The sequence below is a fragment of the Grampus griseus genome (genome assembly GCF_964374135.1).
Source record: "Grampus griseus genome assembly, chromosome: 20".
NCBI lineage: Eukaryota > Metazoa > Chordata > Mammalia > Artiodactyla > Delphinidae > Grampus > Grampus griseus.
Genome location: NC_139014.1, coordinates 47,335,744 through 47,360,652, shown reverse-complemented (window position 1 = coordinate 47,360,652; position 24,909 = coordinate 47,335,744). Strand labels below are relative to the sequence as shown.

The 24,909-nt window shown below is 43.4% G+C and overlaps 1 protein-coding gene and 1 long non-coding RNA gene across 3 annotated transcripts; one reads left to right on the top strand and one right to left on the bottom strand.

The window, feature by feature from the left end:
- Positions 1-521: 521 nt before the first annotated feature.
- Positions 522-14,236, bottom strand: ZFP3 (ZFP3 zinc finger protein). 2 transcript variants are annotated; one of them, XM_082679793.1, is made up of 2 exons: positions 14,139-14,236; positions 522-5,259 (listed from the first exon to the last, which is right to left on the bottom strand). In XM_082679793.1, the coding sequence occupies exon 2, from the start codon at positions 5,249-5,251 to the stop codon at positions 3,740-3,742; it is 1,512 nt and encodes a 503-aa protein (XP_082535919.1). In that variant the 5' UTR covers positions 5,252-5,259; positions 14,139-14,236; the 3' UTR covers positions 522-3,739. The 2 variants fall into 2 exon arrangements, with proteins under 2 accessions (XP_082535919.1, XP_082535920.1); XM_082679794.1 differs by having other exon boundaries at positions 522-5,393; positions 14,139-14,198.
- LOC309838609 lies at positions 13,887-23,105 on the top strand. Its single transcript, XR_014298370.1, has 4 exons — positions 13,887-13,967; positions 16,894-16,928; positions 18,773-19,039; positions 23,026-23,105. It is a non-coding gene; the product is annotated as an uncharacterized lncRNA (long non-coding RNA).
- Positions 23,106-24,909: the final 1,804 nt, after the last annotated feature.

The window sequence follows — 24,909 nt, the reverse complement described above, 5'->3', positions numbered from 1 at the left end:
GAAAGATAAAAGACCTCACCAAGCAAAGCAGAAGATCAAGGACCGAGTAAACAGGACTTCCCTGGTAGCGCAGTGGTTAAGAATCCGCCTGCCAATGCAGGGGACATGGGTTCGAGCCCTGGTTCAGGAAGATCCCACATGCCGTGGAGCAAGTAAGCCTGTGTGCCACAACTACTGAGCCTGCATGCCACAACTACTGAAGCCCACGAACCTAGAGCTCATGCTCCGCAACGAGAAGCCAAGCAATGAAGCCTACGCATCGCAACGAAGAGTAGCCCCTGCTCACTGCAACTGGAGAAAGCCCTCACGCAGCAATGAGAACCCAACACAGCCAAAAATAATTATTTTTTTTAAAAAAATAAATAAAAGGACAGAGAACAGCTTACGTAAAACCAGAAGCTACCAGAGCACATTGGGGGTACTAAGGTGAAATTTATAGGATGGCAGGAAAATGGCATACAAAGTCATATTAAGACCATAATGAAACAATGTACTTTGGAATATACTTAGAAAGGCATCAAATCAGTAAAATTGTAAAGAAATACTTTATTTACATAAAGTGTTAATATACCAGTAAAACTGTTTAATTAGGGAAGGATGAAAATGTACATGGTTAGGTCTGCAAAAATTCTGAAGGGTATTTCTGGGTATTTTGGTAGGTTTTTGAGATTGTGAGGCCTGGTATTTTTAATGGGTCTAAAATTAAGAAAATTCACATCTTTTCTTTCCTTGATAGAATTCTACTTGCACTAGATTATGACTACCAGCCAATTATATTATGGTCAGATTTTGGTTCCTAAGAAAATTGAGGGGAAGGGGGCAAACAAGGAAAAGAGAGAAATATTTCTGAGCTAGCTGGGTGTAAGGTGGATAAGGGCAGGTAGTGAGGTTACAGGATGTGTGTGTAGTGTATATAAAAGGTGGAAATAATTTCACTCACCAGAATTTCTCTTGGGAAAGAATTAATATATGTTGGAAAATTCTTCTTAGAATGAGAGGTGAGAACTTCTTCCCTTAATATGATCAGGCACAACAAAAATTGGTCACTAAATTGCCTTCTAGTGTTCCAATGAGCGGTCTGTTATTGAAGGGCCTAAAAAGGAGCTGAGGTGACAGCCCTGAGAGGGGAGGACAAAGAGAAAAACCTTCAGTGGCAGTTTGGCAAAGAAGGGACTGCTGAGAACGAGATGTCTAGTAGGATACAAACCCCCTTCTCCACCTCTTACACACCAGAATCTTGAGTAGAGTCCGTATTACTCATGGATATGTTTCTGTGAGGGGATCCTTTCTGGGGAGTTTGAAGAGGTGCTGAGTTCTATATTAAGGGCTGGCAAGGGGTGAATGTGCAAATAAAATATTCAAACACAGGAATAAGAATTTAAGGGAATAAGTAACATCCAGGTTTCACATGAGAAAGATATGTTTGGGTATAATTCAATTTGAGCTTGAGTGATGAAAAAAGGAATGAGAGCACACTGCACTTGTAAACACCCTATGGAAAGAGATGAGTTAAAGAACTTCTACTAACGTCTAACTACTAGAGACAGAGGTACCTGGAAGGATGTGGAAACTGTGTAATCAACTTTTTTCTGTTTGTTTTGATATGGACTTTTTTTTGTCTTTACTGTATTTGTTACAATATTGCTTCTGCCTTATGTTTTGGTTTTTTGGACTTGATGCATGTGGGATCTTAGCTCCCCGACCAGGGATCGAACCCACACCCCTGCATTGGAAGGCAAAGTCTTAACAACTGAACTGCCAAGGAAGTCCCCATCAACTGTTTTACTTGTACAGCCCTTTTCTCAAGCCAAGAGCATGAGCCCGGGGGTGGGGGCACATATTGGGGTACAGAATAAACCCACTTGATGGGTTTTGGCTATGACCGATTATGTTTCCAAGGACATGATTTAAATCCATTATATTCAAATTCATGTAGTAATTAATAATGAATAGAAAATGTACAAAGGATTTCGAATAAGGCAGTAATGCATGCACCTATTCACAGTACAACACAGTGCTTAGGAGCACAGCTCAGGGCTGGAGTCTTGGCTCTAGCACTTACCAGCTGTGTGATCATGGGCAAGTTACTTGACTTCTCCCCTGCCCCTCACCTTTCAAATTGGTGTAAGAGAACCCACATCACTGATGGTTGTGCAACTCTGTAAATTAACTAAAAAGCATTCAACTGAACACTTAAACAGGTGAATTTTATGGTATGTAAATTATACCTCAATAAAGCCGTTTTGTTTGTTTTTAAAAAAAGAGTACTCACACCATAGGGAGGCTGTGAAAACAAAAATGTAAACTGTCTGGCACTCTGCCTGGCACATAGTAAAAATTCAATAAATACTAGTGATTAGTATTACTGTAATAAAGAGATTAAAGAATAAAACACTGAAGATATATAAAGTTAAATTTTTTTTAAGAAAAAAGGAATTATTGGGCCAGTTGAAACTTGAGATCACTTAGTTCAACTCCCCTCATTTTACAGATGAGGAAATTAGGGATCAGCAGGTGAAGTGCCTTATTCAAGGTCTAGTTCTAAGACCAGACCCCAAGCAAGCTGGATCCCCATTAGTGCAATTCCCACTACCATTCACTGCCTCAGAAACATTGACACATGAAAAATTGAGGATGTGTTTCCTTGAAGAAAAAAAAAAAAAAAACACGTAAGAGAACACAGAAAACACATGTAGAAATGCTGAAGAAAGAGAATTCCAAAGCCAAGGGCAAATTGAGAAGAGGCTGTCATATCCTGGCCTATTAGCCAGGGACCCCAGCAGTGGGGCCCAGGTCATGAGCTTAAGTGCTTTGGCAAGGCAGGGTCCTGGTCAGTCAGGTGAACCAGCTCATCACCGTGGCCAGGTGCCTAGTGACAATGAAGCTGCAGTCCTCTTTGTTATTTCCTGACACAGGATCTGTCAGCAGCAACACAAGCTGGGGCCCAAAGTGAATGCAGAGGCCCAGAGTTCTTGGGAGCACTCAGTCTGAACGGCCCTGAAATGAGAAAGAGCTGCTTCTGCCCATGCTGAGTAGTCTGGCCCCACTTGTTTATCCCCTGGCCTTGCTAATCAGCCCCTCTGGATTCTGAGGGCCTTCACTTACAATCCTATAAATTGCTTGTCAGTTTCCTCTATCATGGCACCCTCTCAGATGACTAAGGAAGCCTAGCAGGAGATGGGAAATGACCCAAGCTTCCCGCTTCTTCATTAATGCTGCCATCTTCCAAGGGAACTTGATAGCAAGTTTGGAAGATTTTGAAGCTAATAAAAGCTTACTAAATTCCAATGCTAAACAGTGGGAAAGAGAGAGGTGTGTCTTCTAGGCCATGACTTTAACATTTCAGGGGTAATATTCGAGGGGTCAACTCTGTCATTCCTAGGAAGTGGTGGAATCATGTTCCTCCATTTTTCCTGAACAGTAACAATTTGGGCTAGATGGCCAGTAAAGACCCCTAATGTTATGTGATCCACTAGTGGGGAGGGAGGAAGGAAAGGAAAAAGGGATAGTGGAGAATTAAGGCCTGAAACAGCTTTTATGATTTAACTCAGTACACTGAAACTTCTCAATGAATAGTTCATAAAAGTGCCTCAACCTTTTTGACCAACTGTTTAAATAAAAATCAGTAAAAGGACAGAGGAGGTTCTGTCCATTCATTTGATCTGAGAACTTGGGGTACAGACTGAGAACAATAAGTCTGACTTTAGCTTTTCCACAGAAGGCTTTCATGCTTTGCAGATCATTCCATACAGTGAACACTTTGATGTCGGAGGAGGTGAGAACTCCGACTAAAGGTCTTCTGACATTCTTGGCACTCGTAAGGCTTCTCTCCAGTGTGAATTCTCTGATGTATGATAAGTTGGGAATGCTGGCTGAATGTTTTCTCACACTCATTACATTCATAAGGTTTCTCTCCAATGTGAATTTTCTGGTGGAGAAGCAGCTCAGAGTTATCCCAAAAGGTTCTGGCACATTCATTACACTGATGAGGTTTCTCTCCAGTATGAATTCTCTGGTGGACAATAAGGTGAGAGGTCCGCCTAAAAGCCTTTCCACACTCAAAGCATTCATAGGGTTTCTCTCCAGTGTGAATTCTCTCATGTCTAAGAAGTTCTGAGTTTCCCCTAAAGGCCTTCCCGCATTCCTTACATACGTAGGGCTTCTCACCAGTATGAATTCTAATATGTCTAATAATCTCTGAGTTCTGGCCAAAAGTTTTCCCACATTCATTACATTCATACGGTTTGTCTCCTGTATGAATTCTTTGATGCCGGATGAGCTCAGAACTCTGACCGAAGCCTTTCCCACATTCATTACACAGATAGGGTTTTTCTCCAGTATGAATTTTCTGGTGTCTAATGAGGCCTGAGCTATGCTTGAAGGCTTTGCCACACTCATTGCATTCATGATATCTTTCTTCAGTATGAATTCTCTGATGCTGAATAAGCTGTGAGCTAACCCTAAAGGTCTTCCCACATTCATTACATTCATATGGTTTCTCCCCAGTGTGGATTCTCTGATGTAGAATAAGGGCTGAATTCTGACTGAAGGCTTTACCACATTCTTCACATTTATAAGGTCTCTCTCCAGTATGAATTCTGTGATGGTGGATGAGATGTGAACTCTGAATGAAGGCCTTTCCACATTCATTACAAGCAAAGGGCTTCTCTCCAGCATGAATTCTCAGGTGCCTTCGAAGGCTTGAGTTAGTTCCAAATGTTTTTCCACATTCTTTGCATTCAAAGGGTTTCTCTCCACTATGAACTCTCATATGCTGAATAAGATGTGAGTTTTGATTAAAGGCTTTCCCACATTCTTTACATGTATGAGCCTTTTCTCCCAGAGAATTTCTATGTGTTTTATTAGGTCCTAAATTCTCTATGAAGTTTTGGCCAGAAGCAGCAAATGTGCTAACTGCCTCTGCTGTAGTATCTCCCTGGTACGTGATCAGGTTTGAGCTAGGATTGTAGGCTCGCTCACTTTCATTATTCTCATGGTCTTTCTCACTTGAGGGTGATTTCTTAAAGATAATCAACCCTGATGCAAAGTCTCTCTCCTCAGGGGACACCTGCTCCAGAACCTCTTCTGTGGACTCTCTGGAATGCTCCTCCAATATGTCTTCTTCACATGCTGCTCCAAACTTGTGACCCTGATAAACCACCTTTGGAAGTTTTTCTAATATTGCCCCATGTGGTTCAGATTCTTCAGAAATTTCTTCCTTGGGAATTACCTCCTTGTTCTCAGTCCCCATCTCACAATCTGAAATGAGAGAGGGTAAGTCTGTGAAGTGGCTGTATCACAGCTAAATGAAGCCAATACTAGGGAGTATGGAGCTTGACATGGTTCTGACAGCACCCAAAAGCACTCTCTGTATCTGGTGAGATTACAGGACGCTGTTGAAGAGAAGAGAAAGATTTAGGATTATGGTGGACATGCTACACAAAGAGCAGACGCTGACTGAGAAGAGTGAGGGAAATTATCAGAGGAAAAGATTTAAGGAGAGAATAGGAAATGGATGGTAAGAAGATGCTGATAAAAGTTCCATAATATTAACAGTGAATTGAGGCAGAAACTGAGGTTGGTAATAAAAACATTTAAGGAAAATTGTGGCCATATTAATAGATGGTATATGGAAAAGGTTGGGAAAGGGACAAAAATGACTAATATAACCTTTGGGTTTATAGAGGAAGAAACCAGAAATGAGTAGCAAGAAGAAATATCTTTAGCCCAGTTCTGTGGCGCTCACCAACTCTAGAGAATAGGGGATTGTATATGTTGTAGACATTACCTATTCAAAAGGTTAATGTGACTTAGCTATAACAGGGACAGAAGGAACCACCCTTGGCTCCCATATATTTGGATAAAGTATGGTTCTAGCTTAATTTTCTCCAGATGGTTACTAAATTGTATCAATACCTAATTTTCCCTACTAATTTGAAATGCCTCCTATACCATAGTCTAAAGTTCCATATATATCTGGGTCAATTTCCAGGCTCCATTCAGTTCTATTGATCTATTCCCTCTCTAACACCAAACTGTTCAACCTACTGTAGCTTTAAATTTTTTAATATGTTAGAGAAAGTGCTCACTTGTTAGTCTTCTTTTTCAAATATTCCTGTCTATTCTATTTTTCCAAATAAATTTTAGTATAATTTTGTAAAATTTCCAAACTTACCCTGATGTTTTTATATCCATCACGTTTCTGTATGTCTTCTCTTTTAGTGAGTTTTTCTTATATTTTCTAACTGGTTGTTGTTATATATGTGTGTGTGTGTGTGTGTGTGTGTGTGTGTGTGTGTATACACATATATATATACATACATATAGCAATGCTGTTGATTTTTACTTACTAATATTCTAATTGGTCCCTTTATACAATTTTCTTAGCACTTTTTTTTTTTAGTTTTTTAAAAATTTATTTTATTTATTTTTGGCTGCACTGGGACTTCGTTGCTGTGCGTGGGCTTTCTCTAGTTGTGGCGAGCGGGGGCTACTCTTCGCTGTGGTGCGCAGCCTTCTCAATGCAGTGGCTTCTCTTGTTGCAGAGCACAGGCTCTAGGTGTGCAGGCTTCAGTAGTTGTGGCACGTGGGCTCAGTAGTTGTGGCTCGCAGGCTCTAGAGCACAGGCTCAGTAGTTGTGGTGCACGGCTTAGTTGCTCCGCGGCATGTGGGATCTTCCTGGACCAGGGCTCGAACCCGTGTCCCCTGCATTGGCAGGCGGATTCTTAACCACTGCACCACCAAGGAAGCCCCTGTAGCACTTTTATAAATCTTAAAGCCTATACTTTTTTAAAACTTCTAAAAGGCTGTGGCAAGGATTTTTAGTTGTCTATCCCAATCTCCACTCTTCCCCACCTCATCAGCAACAGAATAATGAATTTATTTTTGTAGCAATGAGGCTGCCTAAAGAAATATATTCTCAGACTTCTTTACAGCTAGATTTGGCCATGTAACTAGCTTCTGGCCAATGAGACAGTAAAATGCAAATGACAGCACAAGGGACTTCTGGGATATCTCCTTAAAAGTAAGGGGATACATTTCTTCACCCTCTTCTGTGCTGTGCCTGGGGCATGAAGTGATAGCTGAAGTGCCATCCTGGACCATGAGTTCACCAGCATACCTTACAGTGGGACAAGAACAGGAAGGCACCTGGGTCCTTGATGACTCTGTGGAGCTGCCATACTTGCCCTGGAATGCCTGCCTCTGGACTTCTTTTATCTAACAGAGAAACAAGCTTTTTCCTTGCTTAAGCTATTATGGTTTTTTTAATTTATGAAGCCAAACTTGCTCCTAATTGGTACAATGGCCCCAAGGATTTAGCTGTCCCCTCACAGAAGATCCAAATGCTGGGGAAATGAGCCCAGCTTCTGTTCAGGTATTAAGCAACCGGGAGCTAATATTGAAGAGGAGAGGCCCTTTGCCTAGAGCAGTGCATCTGTGCACCACAGCAAATCTGAGCAACACAATCCTCCCATCGATAAAAGTGTTAATTGCAGAAGGTGATTCTCAAGGGGGAATGGGGCAGCTATGGGACTTCATCCTTATATTGCAGGGTCATGGAATGGTTTTTAAGCCAAGGAATGACACAGTTCATGGTCAGATTAGCATTTCAGGTAGATATACACAAGTGGCCATTTAGTGGCTGAACCAGAAAGCAGCAGACAAGGACATAAAGGAGATCAGTTAGAAGTCTGATGCAGTCATCAAGGCAAAGGGTGATGAGATCTAACTAGGGTAATAGTGGTAGTGTGAATGAAGAGGAAACAGACTAGAGAAGTGCTTGAGAGGACAAATTCTCTAAGACTTGGGGTATGATTGGATATAGGTGTAAGGAAGGTGTAATTAGATGGATAGTGATACCACCAAGGTTGGGAATATTGAGGAGCAGCTACGTTAGGGGGGAAGATGATAAATGAGCTGTGTTTTGGACAAGATGAGTTTCAACACATCCATACAGAAGTACCAAGGAATCAGTCAAAATATATTGGTCTAAAGCTTAGAGCAGTCAGGACTAAAGATACAGACTTGAGAGTACTCAGCATAGACAATAATGAGTATAGTTGTGACAACTGTCAGATACTGAAGACAGAAACCTAGAAAGCCAAGGCCAACATTGAAGAGTACTCCAGTTAACTTCCATGTTCCCCTCCAGATCTTTCAACTTTTCTTCACCCTGTTCTCTGCCCCAGAAGGTAACCTATATAGCACTCATCAAGGGGCCCTCTGGCTTCCAGTTGTGTTCCACCAATGGGGAGCCCTAGCAGGAGGCTGGAAGGAGGGAGGACAGTGAGGTCAGAGTATTTATCCTCCTGGTTCCTTCCTATGAGATCACCTTGGGTTCATGGTGTCCCTCAATTGAAGTTCATTACTCCTCTCAAGGAATCATCCTACCCAGTTGTCTCTGTGGGCTCCAGGCCCTCCCCTACCTCTTGCCTCTTCTGGCCTAGGGCTGGTGACTACTCTGCTATTGCCAATCCCAGCTTTCCTCAGTATCCTGCCTACACCTACATCCTTTATATTAACTTCTTTGCAAATAAACCCTTCTCAAATTATCCTAATTTGAGCGAAGTACCTGTTTCCTATTAGGACCCTAATGATAAAGGGGTAGGTAGAGGAAGAGAAGCCTGCCAAGAAGAGAAAGAATGGTTAGTGAAGTAGGAGAAGAATCAGAAAAAGTGTCATATAAGTCACCAAGGCAATGGCAGAGGGAATTACAAAGCGTCACACACAGTTGATAGATCCAGTAGGATAAGAACTGGAAAACATCTGCTGGGACAATTAGATGGTCACAGATGACATGTAAAAACAGAGTCAATGGAATGACAGAAGCAGAAGCCAGGTGGCAGTGGACTGATTAATTAATTTGCTGCTTCTTTTAAAAAATCTGGGTGAAAGGAGAGGACCAAGATGGGCAGTAGTGTAAAAGGTCAAAGAAAGTCAAAGAAGAATTTTCTCTGATGGTAGAGATTTGAACATGTTTATATTAGAAAGGATGGTGCCAGTAGAGAGAAAGGTTAAGAGGGAAGAAAAGATGAGATTACTGAAGAAATGAAGATCCTGAGAGGCAGGAGAGACTGGGGTCAAGTGGTGAGGGAAGGGGAAAGGGGTGATTTTGGGGTGCCCTTTGTACTGCCCCTTTTCTCTGCCCAGCCTCCAGTCATCCACAGGATCATACCCTCTGGCCTCCCTAATCACTCAGGGGTGCAGCCCTGGTAAGCCCTCTTTCCTGACACCTGGAAGGAACCTGATCTCCTACTGAAATCCTGAAGTGTTGGAAGCTCTTTGCGCTACCCCTAAAAATGACCTGGAATCTTCTTCAACTTTCCCCCACTCAGCGCCTTCTCTAATTTTCCCCTGGAATAAGGGCAGGCACACAAAAACTGCATTTCTCCTTTTCACTGAAATTTTTGAAAATTATAGGTAATGTGTACCTATGTAAATGTAAGAATCCATTGTAGAGAATTTAGCTATCTTCATCCATTGTACTATTTGAGTTAGAAAGCACTGTCTTAAATAAATTTCTCTCTAATGCTCAGCCAGGAACAAGTTCTACAAGCTGGTACTTCAGTCCCTATCTACTTCTGACCCCCTCGCTGGCCTTTCCTTTTCACCAGCATCTCTCCTATAGTTACTTCTTTTCCAACATCAAGCTCCATACAAAGTCAGCCTTCATAAAACCCACATCTGTCCCACACCATATGGAAAATCACGTGTCCACAGTAAAACAAGATGCAAGACATAGAAGTTAGGTATGTATATCTATCCCCAACTTCAACACCTGGTTCAAAATTCTAGTCCAGAAAGTCTTCCCCAACTAAAATTTGCCCCCTCTGACTATTCTTTTACTTTGCATTCCACCAGTGACACGATATTAATGCCATTTGTTAAATATTGTTTTGTTTAATAGACACCTTCTCATACACAAATCAATGCCATCCTCCTTTTTATTTTCTTTGGATGCACTGTGCGGCATGCAGGATCTTAGTTCCCTGACCAGAGATCAAACCCATGCCCCCTACAGTGGAAGCACAGAGTTCTAACCACTGGACCACCAGGGAAGTCCCAAAGCCATTCTCCTTTTGGTTGATTTTCCAGAGGCACAGATACACATTAGACCTCGTCCTCATATGGAAACACTCTATTACTCATAGCATAAATTTAAATTTCCAAACATAATTTCTTATTCCAAATTTCTTATTTCCAAACATAATTTCTTCTTCACTTTTCTAAATTTGAAATTAGTTGTTTCTGAAGAGAGATAAGATGGATGTGCCATCTTAGGAGCAGGACCACTCTTGGTCCTCAGTCTGGGGGATGACAAGCATCTACTGGGTCTCCATAGTTCAGAATAGGGTCTTCAACTCTGCAGATCTGGAATTTTTTTTTTCAATGCACTCAGAAATCCTCATTCACAAAATACTGATGCATAAACCAAATATCCACCTATTAATTAACCATGAGAAATAAAACTTCAAAAGGACCATACTGTCTACATGAGAAGCCACCACATAAAACCCTAAAAATTGTTTAGTTGGCTTACAATCACAGCAGGAAGATTTTTTTTTTTTTTAATGAACAATGCTTAAATAATGATTCTTGGCCTGGAATTAGGTTAGATGAAGAAACGTCAACTGGAAAATCTCTAAAAATACTAACTTCCAGGTCCCACATCAGACCTCTCAGAGTCAGAATCTCCAGGAGTAGGCAAAGGAATGCGTATTTTTAACAAGTGCCCAGGTGATTCTGATGCCCTATCAGGTTTGGGAACCACTGTGTTAGACAGTCTGAGTGACTGGAGTTATCTAACTCTCAGTCTGATGCATCCATCTCTACCAAGGTCTGGTCCACCAAGCAGATCAACACATGTGCAAAGCAGCAGGATTACAGATAACACTGTCAGTTCTTGCTCTGCAGTCTTTTTTCCTGCCCTCCAACTTGACCCCTCCCCCAACCCTACCCTAAACTTCTGGGAGCAGACAGGGAATATAATACAACTGATTAGGTCACATTTCCATTACGCTTATCAGACTGACCCTAGTTACTGTGACTGGACCTGAGTTTGCCCAAACTGCCTAAATCAGAGTTTACAGCAATCTCTTAGGATAGCAATATCACTTAGTCCTCTAAACTTATCTGCCAAAAACATATTGTGATTTTTAGTAAAAAATCATTGAATAATCTATCAGCTGACAGCCTGATTAGGTCTTTTTTAAATGTTGTTAAAAGCAAAGATTGGAAAGAATTAAAAAATTTAAAAAAAGCAAAGATTGGGACTTGAGGTATAAAAGGTCCAAGAATCATTTACTCCCTCAGTAAATTGTCCCCCTGTGTGGCACTCCAGAGGTTTTTCCACCCCAGAGTGATATGCTATAGTAAAATTAAGGAGGGCATGGGTGAGAGGTCTGTCTTTCTTCTGTAAAGGAGGAAAAGAGCAATTGTGAAAAAGGAGGTGGAAAAGAGAAATCTATAGGCCACAGGTCCACTCTCAAGCACACTGGTGGTAGGCAAGGGTACAGACTTAAGTCAAGGATCTAGAGACTGATGTCCTTTCAACAATCCATGCACTTACAGATGTTACAGAAAATGTTTGTGGACTCCCTCAATATATGTCATTTGAAGACTACTGCACTTAACAGCATTCTGGGCAGAGCATGGGGTGAGCAAAGCCTCAGAGACTTAGGAAGTACAGGAGGAATAAGAAAAGGAACAGAAAGAACATTCTGACCTCAATGTAGCATGTGCAGAGTTGGGGTAAAGAAGGAGAGAAGATAAGTGAGGACGCACTAAACTTCTGGGGAGTAATGAAAGCTCTTACTATGTGCCAAGCAACTTACACACATTCTCTTGTTACACCCTTACAACCTCTTGCTGAGACAAGTATGCTGGAGGCATCAGTGTAGAGAGGAGTGAAATCAGCCCATCGGAGTGCTTTCCTGACTTTCTCCATCAACACTTTTGACAGCCCCAGAGCAGGCTGGGAATCTGGGGACACGTGTGGTGGAAGAATGAGAAAGTGAGGGACTTGAGGATGTTAGCCAGGACACAGTTGAGATGACCAAGTGAGACAAGGAGACAAATGAAGTGGGGGAAGGAGGGAAGAGTGGAGGTTACAGACAGGGTGAAGGATGTGGTGAGCATACGGATCCAAGGGCAGGAATCCTGCCAACTGGCATGACGTTTAATTTTGAAATGTCAAAATTTATAACATACCAAAAGTAACATCCTTTGCAACTATTCCAAATTCATGATGAAAAAATGATGAAACATTTTGGATGTCAACTTACAAACACGTAAGGGGATACACAAAGCTTTTCAAATTATTTTATGGGATATTTGAGCAAAAAAGTTTGCAGTGGCCTCGCACTCTTTGCAGGAGATCTGACCTCACCCAAGAGCTCCAGGAGTGAGCTCCAAATGAGTTAACCCAGTTAAGTTAATACCATTCCCCTTGCCAGTAACTGTTCAGAACAGTAGGGATTGTTTCAGGAATGGACAAATGCCTTCATCTGGGTCAATGATACTCTGAGGAAGTTTGCTGGGAACTTCTGGGAATAGTTTCCTGCCGTCCTGAGAGAACCACAGTAGAGACTTCTACATATTGTTGCCTGGAACCGCTGCTGCCATTTCACTACCAGCTGTGGATGAAGGCAGGACAAGCTGAGACAATTGAGGGGAAATGGAGCCAGCAGGGCCACTAGATTCAGTCATTCCTGAAACCACTTTACCTCTTGACTTCCAATTATGAGAGCTTATACACTAGTATTTTTTAGGCCAGCTTGAATTGTATCCTGTGACTTATAGACAAAAGCATCTTAATTCATAAAAATACTTTCCCTTAACTTCTGAAAGGTCAGATCCTACTAAATACTCAGTATCCAGTACAAGGATCACCTCCTCCCCAAAGTCTTCACTTACACCTGCAGGAAGGAGGTTATCTCTTGGTCCTCTGAATCAGCATTTCACTCACCTCTTTCTTTGTACTACAGTTATCATGTCGCTTCCTGTTCACTGCTCTCCAATGGCTACAGAATAAAAACTTCTTAACATGGCTCATCATGCCTTCCTGGTCAGGTCCCTGTCTCCCTTCCCATCTCCTGTCCCATGCTCTCCAATGACAGGTGGGAGCTGCAGTCATGCTCAGGGTGCTGCAGTTCAAACACTTCTTATTCTTTAAAGCTTCTCTGCCTTTGAGAACAGGTTATTCCCACTTCCTAGAATACTACTGCCCACCTTTTACACTTAACAAACATCTACAAGACTCAGCTCAGACACAGAGAGTCCTCTCTGTCTTCTTCTCTGTCCCTAAGACTCCTTCACCTTGTTGCAGCTACCTCATTGTACTGTTACTCTATTTTCATCTCTGCTTCCTTCTTCAGACCATGAACAAGGATGATGTTCTATTCATCTTGATATTCCCAGCGCCAAGCACATTTCGGGTACCTGCTAAATATCTGTTAAATGAATTTGTGTAAATATCTTATTTACATAACTAATCTGTGACACCCTTGAGGACTATCTGGATAGTTCATTCATTTTGTATCTAAAGAGCCTAGATCGGTGTCTGACACATAGCTGACGTCAATAACTATTTGTAAAAATAAGTTCCTTCTTCCAATCTGGATGACACTTAATTTAAAGCACTGTTATCCTCTTTTCCTCTGTCCTCCTGGTTTCCACAATCAAAAGGCTCTATTAACTCTGCACTGAAATCTGTCTCCTTTCCGTAACTAACCCTCTTAAACCAATATCCGGCCCTGGGCACAGTCTGCCAGGAGGCCTGAAGTTTATGACACTGCCCGCCATTTCGTCCCCGCAGCTTACTTGGGGATGGAATGTCAGAGGAAACCACAGCTCCCATCATCCCCCACGTAAGGACACCCCCGCGGAAGGGGGTGTCCCTGCTGCTCCTGTGCCCGCGGCTGACAGGCAGGGAACCAGGACGGAGACGGACCCTGGCCGCGTCCAGGGTATGTGCCGGTGGGGACCCGGTGCGGAGTGGGGAGACCATAAAGTCCAAGGTCACAGAGCGAACCCGAGTCAGGCACGGGCCTAAACGTCGGGTTTTCGCGGGGCTCGTGGGCCAGGGGTTCGGGAGCGCAGCACCCTCCACCCCCGGCCGGGACAGAATGAGGTCTCACCTCAGGCAGCTACCGCCCCACACACGCTCCCCTCGGGCTCCCCGCGCTGCTCCGCCCGCTGCCTCAGAACCCGCAGCTGTTGTCTGGGTTTCACTGGCTATGGGCATCAGCCACTTCCGGTACCCGGGCGGCACTCCAGCCAATCAACGCGCGCCGCACGCCCAGGAGGAACAGGTGGTCGGCAGGCCGGGGTCTCCTCACCCTTTCCAGGCTTGCTTTGCGCCGGTTCTCGCACTCACCCTAGCCCCATCTCGCCGCTGCCCTGCCACACCACCTCTCTGAAGTGGCCCTGTGCGCCTGGCGATGCCCCACTTCAGCCCCAGGATCACTGACGAGCTAGGTCCTCCGAGTTTCCTAGAAAGGCTCCAAGGACGCACTTCCGCCCTGGGATCGGCCGCTCTGCGCGCTGCTGTCGCTCCCCAAGCATTGATCTGTACTTGAGAAATTGAAAGTTGGCTTCGCTTTCTCACCGGGCAGAGATCACGCGCCCCCCTGCATCCCTTATCCCGTCACTCCCTCCCTTGAACTACACGAGTCTGGTAAACACAGACCCCTACATCCTAGGAACAGGCCAGTCATCTGCTGGGGGCGAAGGGAGACCCGCTCTTGAAGTCAAGGAGGGCTTACTGGAGGGAGTGATGTCTGGGCTGAAATCTGAAGGTTGAGCGGGAATTACCCGGGTCAAGAGTGAAGGGGACAGCGGTTCCGGCAATGGGAACGGCATTCTCCCCTAGCCTCCTTATTTCTTGAACAGCTTGACCCTTCTCAACTCAGCATCTTTGTGCTTGTTACTTCCTCTGCTTCTTGTTATTCAGGTCTCACTTCAAAGGTAACTCCATAGGAGAAGCCTTCCATCCTATCTAATGTTGCCTCAAACTATGATACCCCTCCCAAATATCAGTTACAGGGAAGGACTATGATTGGCCTTGTTTAGGTCTGGTGCTCACCCCTGGACTAATCATTGTATTCAGGGGACAGGGATAGTAGGTTTAGCCAAATCTGGGTCACTTGTCTGCCTCAATTGTGGGGGCAGTCTTCTGTGTTTGCCTCACCATAATCCTATGGAACAGGGAAGGGAGTGACTACTCACAGAAAGTGATATTATGTATATATCTAGTACACCACCTATCAGGAAAAAAAAGAAAAAAGAAAGAAAGGGGAAAAGAAAGCTTTTGCTTGAGTTCATGGGATTAGGCCCTAGACTATAGGGTCCATCACTTTAGCCATTCTCACACCAATATCCTTAACTCCTTTGCCCTACTGTCTGCAACTGCATTGGAAGTTTGTTAACCCTGGATCAGTTGAAATGTCCATTTTCCTTGCCCAGGCCGCTGACAGCTGGTGGGGAAAATCGTACATTTTGGAGAAGAACCCCAAAATAAATTTATGGTCTCCACTTCCCAGAGGTCTTTCACTTCTGCCTAGAAATCATCTTGTTTCCCTAGTCAGCTTGTCTACCATTTTCATGATTGCTGTTTCAACCTTCTTCATTCTGCTTGAACCTCTGTCCAAGCCATGACCCACCATCACAATCACTGCCACCTGCATTCATCCCAAGGAAAGATGTCCATACTACGAGAGTATCCTGCCACAGACCAAGAATGGGAGACATTTGGTTCTACTGTATTTATCTAGTACACCTACATTAACAGTCTTCTGTCTCAAGAACCTAGATCAGTAATTCTCAATCTTGGCTGCACATTGGAATCACCTGGGGAGATTTTTTTTAAGTATGTTTTTATTAGTGAGCAGTATTCAATTATTTGAATACACCACATTTTTTTAATCTATTCACTTATTAATGTTCAGGTGGTTTCTTGTTTATGGCTATTACAAAGTTGCTAAGAACATTCATGTACACTTCTTTATATGCACAGATGCATAAGCTTTTATTTCTCTTGGATAGCTGCCTAGGAGTGGAATGGCTGTGTCATATGGTAAGCACATATTTAACTCTTAAAGAATCCAGCAAACCATTTTCTAAAGTGGATGCACATTTTACATTTTCACCAGCAGTGTATGAGTCTTTTTCCTCCACATCCTCGCCAACACTTGATCTGATCAGTTCTTTTTTTCTTTTTCTTTTTAAATTGAGCATTACAATAGAGATCTAGTGGCCTCTTATAGTGGTTTTACTTTGTGTTTCCTTACTGACTAATTCACCTGGGGATCTTTAAAAATATTGATGTCTGGTGCCACCCACATAGATTCTGTTGAAAATGATATGAGATATAGTCTGGGCTTTATTGTTTTGTTTATTTCCCAAGCAATTCCAATATGCAGCCAGCAAGGTTGGAAACCAATAGCTTAGGTCAGTGATTCAAAAAGTGTGGTGTCTGAATCAGCAGCATCTGGAATGATGGTTAGAAATGCAAATTCTCAGGCCCCACCCACAGATCTCCTGAATGAGAAACTCTGGAATTAGAGCTGAACAATCTGTGTTTTAACAAGCATTTCAGGAGTTCTAATGCACTCTAAAGTTTGGGTATCACTGGTGCAGACATTAACAGTGCTTCATTTGATCAGCCCCTGTACGTGGGTTAAACAGGAAAAAGATAGGCTGTATCCTCCTGGATATTCCCCTGCCTACCATCTGCTTCATTACACTAGCCAATTTAGGGGCCATCTGGAGTAATGGGGACCTATCAAGGGAAGGAGGCCAAGGCATATGGTCCACAAATACCATTCTCATGCCCAGTGTGTATGAGGATGTGTATGACTAGGTAGGGGCTGATGTTTCACTGTCTCCTAACAGGTTCAGGACTTCCATCGAATTGAGTCTTATTACAGGTAAGTATGAGAAGTTTTGCTCCTTTTGAAAAAAATGGCAGGTAGGAACATTGGCCGCCCTCTTGAATTCACACAGAGACAGGTACATGGAAAATAAAAGCCATACTGCTCTTGCTCGACCTTGTCCCTTCTATCCGTGGAAGATGTGGGAAGGAGGGCTACCAGTACTGGCTACTCTCCTATCTTATACTTCAAAACCGTGTCATTTCTCAGATTAGTTTACAGCTCTGATGTGGACCTAAGTACTGATCATAATTATATTTTCTATTGTCTATGGACCATATTCCAAACTACTACCAAAATATTAGTAACAGCACTCAGTGTCCCCTGAGATTTAAATAACATTGTGAATGTAAGTCATTGTTAGGATTCTGGAAGAAATGACCAAAAGCACCAACCCTGCAAACTTTCAGGTCTTTCAAAACCCTTCTCTCCCAGGTGAATAACCCTGGGCCAGGACACAAGGACACTGGCTTGGATAGCTTTCTCTTCCTGTAAACTTCTCTTACCAACTCCCCACATCCACTTCTTTTATCACTATCACCTCTCTCCTTGATCCTGCCTTCCTTTCCTTTCAACTGCACCAACCTCATAGTACATCCTACAGACCAAAATCTCACTCAGCATGACACAAATGCATTTAGCCTTATGTGACTTAACCATTTCCTACAAACATACCTTTCCCCCCATATAGACAGAGCGTTCCTTGAGAGCCAGCACTCTGTTACATGTCCCAGAGAGGTGCTGGCTGTGCTGGGCCCATGTTTAGTAGAAACAGGCTGACCTGAAATATTCATATCTCACCTCCACACACTAAAGCAACTCGCTGAAGCTGAGTCGAGGCTCAGTTAAGTCTTCAGGGAATCCCCTGGCAGTTCAGCGGTTCGGACTCCACGCTTCCACTGCAGGAGGCACAGGTTAGATCCCTGGTGGGGGAACTAAGATCCCTCAAGCTTTGCAGCAAGACAAAAAAAACACAAAGTCTTCAGTGTTCCCCTTGCACCTCCAGCTATGAAGATGCAAGGAAGTAAAACAAAAAGGCAACTTCCTTTTCTAGAGTTACAATTACCCCAAGGAGCTCAGGGCAACCAATTCTGAGCCTGATCCAGCAAGGTCATGTTATCACTGAGCCAAGATAGCAGATCCTTCTTGGGCAAGTTGTAAACCTAAGAGCGTCCTCCAGGGTCCTCGTAAGGTCCATGTCTCTCTCTCAGGTGAAACCATGGCCCCTTTCACATGGAATAAAATGCAGCAACACCTGAAAACCTTACTCTCCCAGTACCTGCTCCATGGTTCAGTGCCAGGTGGAGAGACAGAGAAGAGAAGGCTGCCCTGGCAGAGGGGTCAGTGCTGGGCTTTGAGGAAGGCAAGCCGGAGGTGGTGGGAGGGGATGCACTGGAAATAGACAACAGCAGAATGTACAAGGGAGCAAGTGATCAGAGGACAAACCAGGAGCCCCAGGGTACAAGGTTCCTCCCCAGGGCTCTGGAGTCTTCACAAGGTCAGCAAGATAATGAGCCCACTGCCACCAGGGCTAAGACATGACTGAGCCCTGACAGTGCCCCTGCCCACCGAGCCTGCCTAGAGCCTGCTTATCACAACACTTCAGGAAACTGCTACTAAGTAGTCTGAATTCCCATATGAGTAGAAATTATTTGCCATCCAGGCCAAGGCAGTCCTACATGAATATTTCTGAGGCTCTATTTTGAGAAACAACATGGGAGGAAAATCAAGTCCAAGTGTCTCCCACCATCATAGGGACATATAAGTTTCCAATGTGACTAGTGAACCTGAAGGAGGCCAGAACGACTCCTCACTCTGTCTTCATGGTTTTGTTTTCCCAGCTCAAGATACAACCCCTAAAAATCATGGATGATATTCGGAAAAGATGAAAACTCTAACTCGAAAAGATACATGCACCCCAACGTTCATAGCAACACTATTTGCAATAGCCAAGACATGGAAGCAACCTAAATGTCCATCAACAGATGAATGGGTAAAGAAGATGTGGTGTATAAGAGACATTGGAATACTACTCAGTCATAAAAAAGAATGAAATAATGCCATTTGCAGCAACATGGATGGACCTCGAGATTATCATTCTAAGTGAAGTAAGTCAGAGAAAGACAAATCTCATATGATATCACTTATATGTGGAATCTAAAAACATGATATAAATGAACTTATTTACAAAACGGAAAGGCTCACAGACACAGGAAACAACTTATGGTTACCAAAGGGGGAAGGTGGGTGGGGAGGGATAAATTAGGAGTTTAGGATTCACAGATACATACTGCTATATATAAAATAAACAAAAAGGACCTACTGTATAGCACAGGGAACTATATTTAGTATCTTGTCATAATCTATAATGGAAACAAATTTGAAAGAGAATATATATATATATATATCTGAATCACTTTGCTGTACACTGGAAACTAACACAACACTGTAAACCAACTATACTTCAATTTTAACAAAATCTTGGATGCAATATTCAGTCCTTCAGCAAGATCCCTTCTCTATGATGCAACCTTTCTCTCAGGCTAATGCAATCCATTTGCCATCTCCCATGCTCTGTTTATTTGCTGTTCATAGTGTATTTTCTCTTACGCCACATGCCTGCCCACAATGCTGCCCTTGGGTCCACTGCCACTGAAATCCATAGCTGTGATGACACCTCAGGGTCTTTCTCAAGCAAAAGGATCCCTCTGTCTCTGAGGCTTAATTCTGCTGCCAACACCCACACGTCTTCTCTCTAGATTTATCTCGGGCTTGTTGCCTTCCTCCCTCGTTCAAACTCTCTCTGCAGTAGTGAGTCATTCAAATGATCCTTAACCTCACTACATTAATGCCATCCGTATATGATATCATGGTGTACAGATCTTATTCAAGTGGGCAAAATACAAGCTTTGAGGCATGGTTTAAAAGAACGATAAATCCAAACCTTACAAATACCTAGCAGTTTACAAAGCCCTCTCATATAAACTAGCCATGATCAGGGTCTCTGGAAGCTTAGGCTATCTATGGCAACTGTAGAAAAGTCTTTCACAGGTGATGGTGACCCAAAGGATTCAGCGACTTGTCCAGGTTTACTCAGGTCAGAAGAGGGGAGGGGGCTTCCCTGGTGGCACAGTGGTTAAGAATCCGCCTGCCAATGCAGGGGACATGGGTTTGAGCCCTGGTCCAGGAAGATCCCACATGCCGCGCAGCAACTAAGCCCATGTGCCACAACTACTGAGCCTGCGCTCTAGGGCCCGTGAGCCACAACTACTGAGCCCATGTGCCTAGAGCCCATGCTCCGCAACGAGCCCCTACTCCGCAATGAGCAGCCACTGCAATGAGAAGCCCGTGCGCTGCAACGAAGAGTAGCCCCTGCTGGCCACGCAACTAGAGAAAGCCCACACGCACTCAGCAACGAAGACCCAACGCAGCCAAAAATAAATAAATTAAAAAAAAAAAAAGACGAGGGGAGACTAGATTAGCACCCACATCTTCAGACTCTCCTCACTCCAATCTGGCTGCCCTCCTAAAGTCCCACTGAATACACATCTACCTCCATCTCTTCATGGGGCTCGGTTTTGTCCAGGCCTGTTTTGGCACTATTTTGACCAAGAGTCAGCTGCAGAGAGGAAATTTCAAATGTGACATCCAGAAAAATCCACATCTGCCTTACATGTACACAAAGTATCTCCCATCTACTGGAATAAAATCCTGCATGATGAGGGTGTTTGGGTTACTTATCTGGCTTCCCTACTTCAAGACCCGGTTCCAAAAAATCACATCCACAAAGACTTCCCTGATTCCTCTCTTCTCATTTCAGTCGCTCCTCCACTGTCCTCCTGACCCCTGGCATTTGGGCTAATTTGACCTTTTGGCTCTTGTATTCTCTTGTAAGACTATTTGTCATCTCCCCACCTAGTGATAAAAACCCAACCTGCCCTCTGGGATTTTGCCCAGAGCACAGCGCTGAGCAGAGACAGTCTGTACATGTTGACTGAGAAATGTTTACCTGGAAAAGTCTTCTGTGATTAAACTGAATTTTAACAATGGCCTCAAGGAGCAGTACCTTAACCCAGAAGAGTAATGGCAGGAACTGGGGGCACAGGATAAAGCTGGTTACAAGAGCAAATATAGCCAGCTGGCTTTGCAAAGCTCCTTATATCCCACTAGATCAGTAGTTATCATGGGATTGGTAACTTTTTCACAGGGTGATAAGGAACATTAGCTGACCCTAGCGTCCACAAGTTCTACCGAATATAGGAGGGTCAGTGAACCAAAATGTAGCAACCAGATGGATCAACCATAAAGCTTTGTTAATTTCATTCTTTAATTTTGGATAGGGCCACCCCTGGATAAGCAACAATCAATCTTATAAAATTATACATTCTAGATAGTCAAACTAGACCTTTCCTTAATCATGATTGAGTATGTAATTTGACCTACCGTGCTGGACCCCAAGAGAGGACACACTGATTCAGGCAGTATCTTTGGTGCCAAGATGTTGAAAGAATCTGGGATTGTTTCCAGCACTAGAGGGCAACTGTTGAAAGTCTCCAGAGCCCAGAGGGAAAAGCAGCATCCCTGGAGGAGATGGACAAACAACCTTAAATTAGGCAAATACGTCACACCTCCCATCATCCTAACAAATACTGCTTAATATGAGATGTGGGTTGTTAGGATGAAAGAAGAAAGGGGCTGAACCTGGAGGAGACTGGGATTCATGGAGAGGGACATAAATGATTATATTAGGTCTCGTCAAAATCGGGGGATTCCCTTCCCTTGACAAGGCGTAAGTGTGAAATTACGTGAGACAATGTACATTTCAACCCCTCAGAGACCAGTCAAAGGTCTATCCTGCTCCTTTAGAATAGCACGCTCAACAACAGTGCGCAATGTCCAGGTATGGCTACATTTGTTTCAGCCCTCAGCTTGTGGGACTAGCCTTCCACCCTAACACCATCCAACAGATGAATTCTGTTTTATATCCTGAGATATAGAACGTCTACCTTGTGGGGAGGAGAGCCAAAGAGCTTTGCCTAAAGCCAGGCATTTGCTTCAAAGGGGGAGGTGTTCTGACTTCTGAGATCAGCAGCAGAAACCACATCCATGCAAAGCTCCATGACCTCCTTTGAAGCAGGTTTAATGAGCAGATCCTTTCCTATTCTTTGGCAGCAACATTAAACCACAAAATGTCATAATTTTAGGGAATAAAAAAAAATCCCAGGCTGCTCTGTAGACCAAATATTTCAGAATTTCTGGAGGTGAGGTGGAAACGTCAGCAAAGTTCCCTTAGGGGGATTCCAAAGTGCCCCAACTTAAGAATCCCTGGTTAGACTATTGGGGAGCCACCTGGATCTGGGACCAAGTTGGCTTCTCTGGAGTTCAGGTGCTCCAGGCAGGTGTAGATACCTGAGTGAAAGTGGCCTCCTGACAGGAAGGAGGAAGAGGGGCAGGCATGCCCTTTAAAGGGTTAGGTCCCAGCTCCTGCTTTGGAGAGGTGAAAAGAGTATTGGATTAAGCATCACAAGACCTGGATTCTGGTTCTGGCTCTGCCATTTAGCATTTCTGGGACCTTAATAAGTGACTTAACCTCTTGGCTTCCTTATCTGAAAATGGGCAGACGTGCCACGTTTGCCCATGATATGCCTGAAGAGAAAACCACCAAGTACAGAGTTGACAGTTTTAGGCAAGAAATTAGTTTCTGGAGACATCACATAATTTAAGGCAATTTCCCCAAAAGGAATAAAGATAAAGTGAGCTGGTGTCATCACGTAGCTCATAAACCTATAATCAATGAATATGTTTTGCTTTAAGGCTATGTTTATGATGTATACAATTTCACAAGGTACTCTCTCCTAAACATATAGGATCAAGTGGCATAGCAGTTCTTGAAACTTTTCTACGGAGTTTTATTACATCTCACTTTCATTTTTCAATGCTAACATTAGCACCATTACACAATAAGTACAAGGGTGAGGTTATAGAATGCAAAAACATTTAAAATTATAACAGTACATTTTTGCCACCTTTGTAATTCTTTGTTTTACCTTTTTTTTTTTTTTTTTTTTTTTTGGCCGCACTGTGTGGCTTGCAGGTATCTTATTTCCCAGACCAAGGATCGAACCCAGGCCCCCACAGTGAAAGCAGCAAGTCCTAACCACTGGACCACCAGGGAATTTCTTTGTTTTATTTATTTTAAATAAACTTTTTAAAATATAAATTTATTTATTTTTGGCTGTGTTGGATCTTCGTTGCTGTGCGTGGGCTTTCTCTAGTTGCGACGAGCGGGGGCTACTTTTTGTTGCAGTGTGCAGGCTTCTCATTGCGGTGGCTTCTCTTGTTGTGGAGCACGGTCTCTAGGCATGCGAGCTTCAGTAGTTGTGGCGCGTGGGCTCAGTAGTTGTGGCACACGGACTTAGTTGCTCCGCGGCATATGGGATATTCCCGGACCAGGGCTCCAACCGGTGTCCCCTGCATCGGCAGGTGGATTCTTAACCACTGCGCCACCAGGGAAGCCCTTAAATAAACTTTTAACTTTAGAACAGTTTTAGATTTATAGAAAAATTGCAGAGGTATTACAGAGAGTCCCATATGCCCCACACCCAAGTTCCCATATTAACATCTTTTTATGTATTATTTATTTATTCATTTATTTATTTTTGGCTGTGTTGGGTCTTCGTTGCTGCACTGGGCCTTTTCTCTAGTTGCGGCGAGCAGGGGCTACTCTTCGTTGCGGTGCTCGGGCTTCTCACTGCTGTGGCTTCTCTTGTTGAGGAGCACAGGCTCTAGGCACGTGGGCTCAGTAGTTGTGGCACACGGGCTTAGTTGCTCCACAGCATGTGGGATCTTCCTGGACCAGGGCTTGAACCCATGTCCCCACATTGGCAGGAAGATTCTTAACCAGTGCACCACCAGGGAAGTCCTCCCACATTAACATCTTACCTGAGAATGGTACATATGTTACAATTAAGGAACCAGTTGAGCCACTGTTATTAACTAACATCCATATCTTATTCATATTTCCCTAGTTTTTACCTAACGTCCTTTTCCCATGCCAGGATCCCAGCCAGAACACCACATTGCTTTTATTTATCATGCCTCTGTAGGCTCCTCTTGGCTGTGCAGTACATTTAAAAATAACAGCTCAATCCACATCACCACAGGAGGTGCAGAAGCAAATCAAAACAACTGCCAAGTTCTCATAATACTCACAAAGGAGGCGGTCATTTGTTTACCGGTTCATTAGTGTGAACAGTATCCAATTTCCTTCATGAGCTTTCAAATTGTGAATCCCAAAATTTTGTTTTAATTGGAGGGGATTGGCTTTATTTTGCTCTTTGTGTATTAAATGGATTTTATATCACATGCTTTCAAATTACTCAACATCTCATAAAATGCATCCAATAACACCACACAGATATAAGGCAGTTCCCTTACTGAGCAGAAGACAGATTCCATATTGTGGGGCCCACCTCAGGAGACTATGCTTTTGAACGCCTAGGACGGGGTCAGAGCTATCTGTATTTTAATTCCAAGGTGGTTAAGTCTCCACGTTCCCAACGTAGGGGGCTCGGGTTCAATCCCTAGTTAGGGAGCTAAGATCGCACATGCCTCATGGACAAAAAAAAAAAAAAAGAAAAAGAAAAAAAAAGTCACCTTAATCCTAAGGAACATCCTTTCGATTTTTTTTTTTTGTTTTTTTTTTTTTTTTTTTTTTTTTGGCTGCATCGCGCGCTTGTGGGATCTTGGTTCCCCGACCAGGGATCAAACCCGTGCCAGGGAATTCCCAGCCTTTCAATTTAAATTCAGTATCCGAGTAACACAGCCAGCCTGGACGCTAAAATTCACACTCAAGAGAATGAATGATGAATATTTCAGTGAACATGTGCCAAGACACATAAGTATACAGGCATCCTTCAGCCTACATGCAGGAGCTGCTCCTAAATTTCATTTTTAGATTAGTTATTGAAACCAGAAA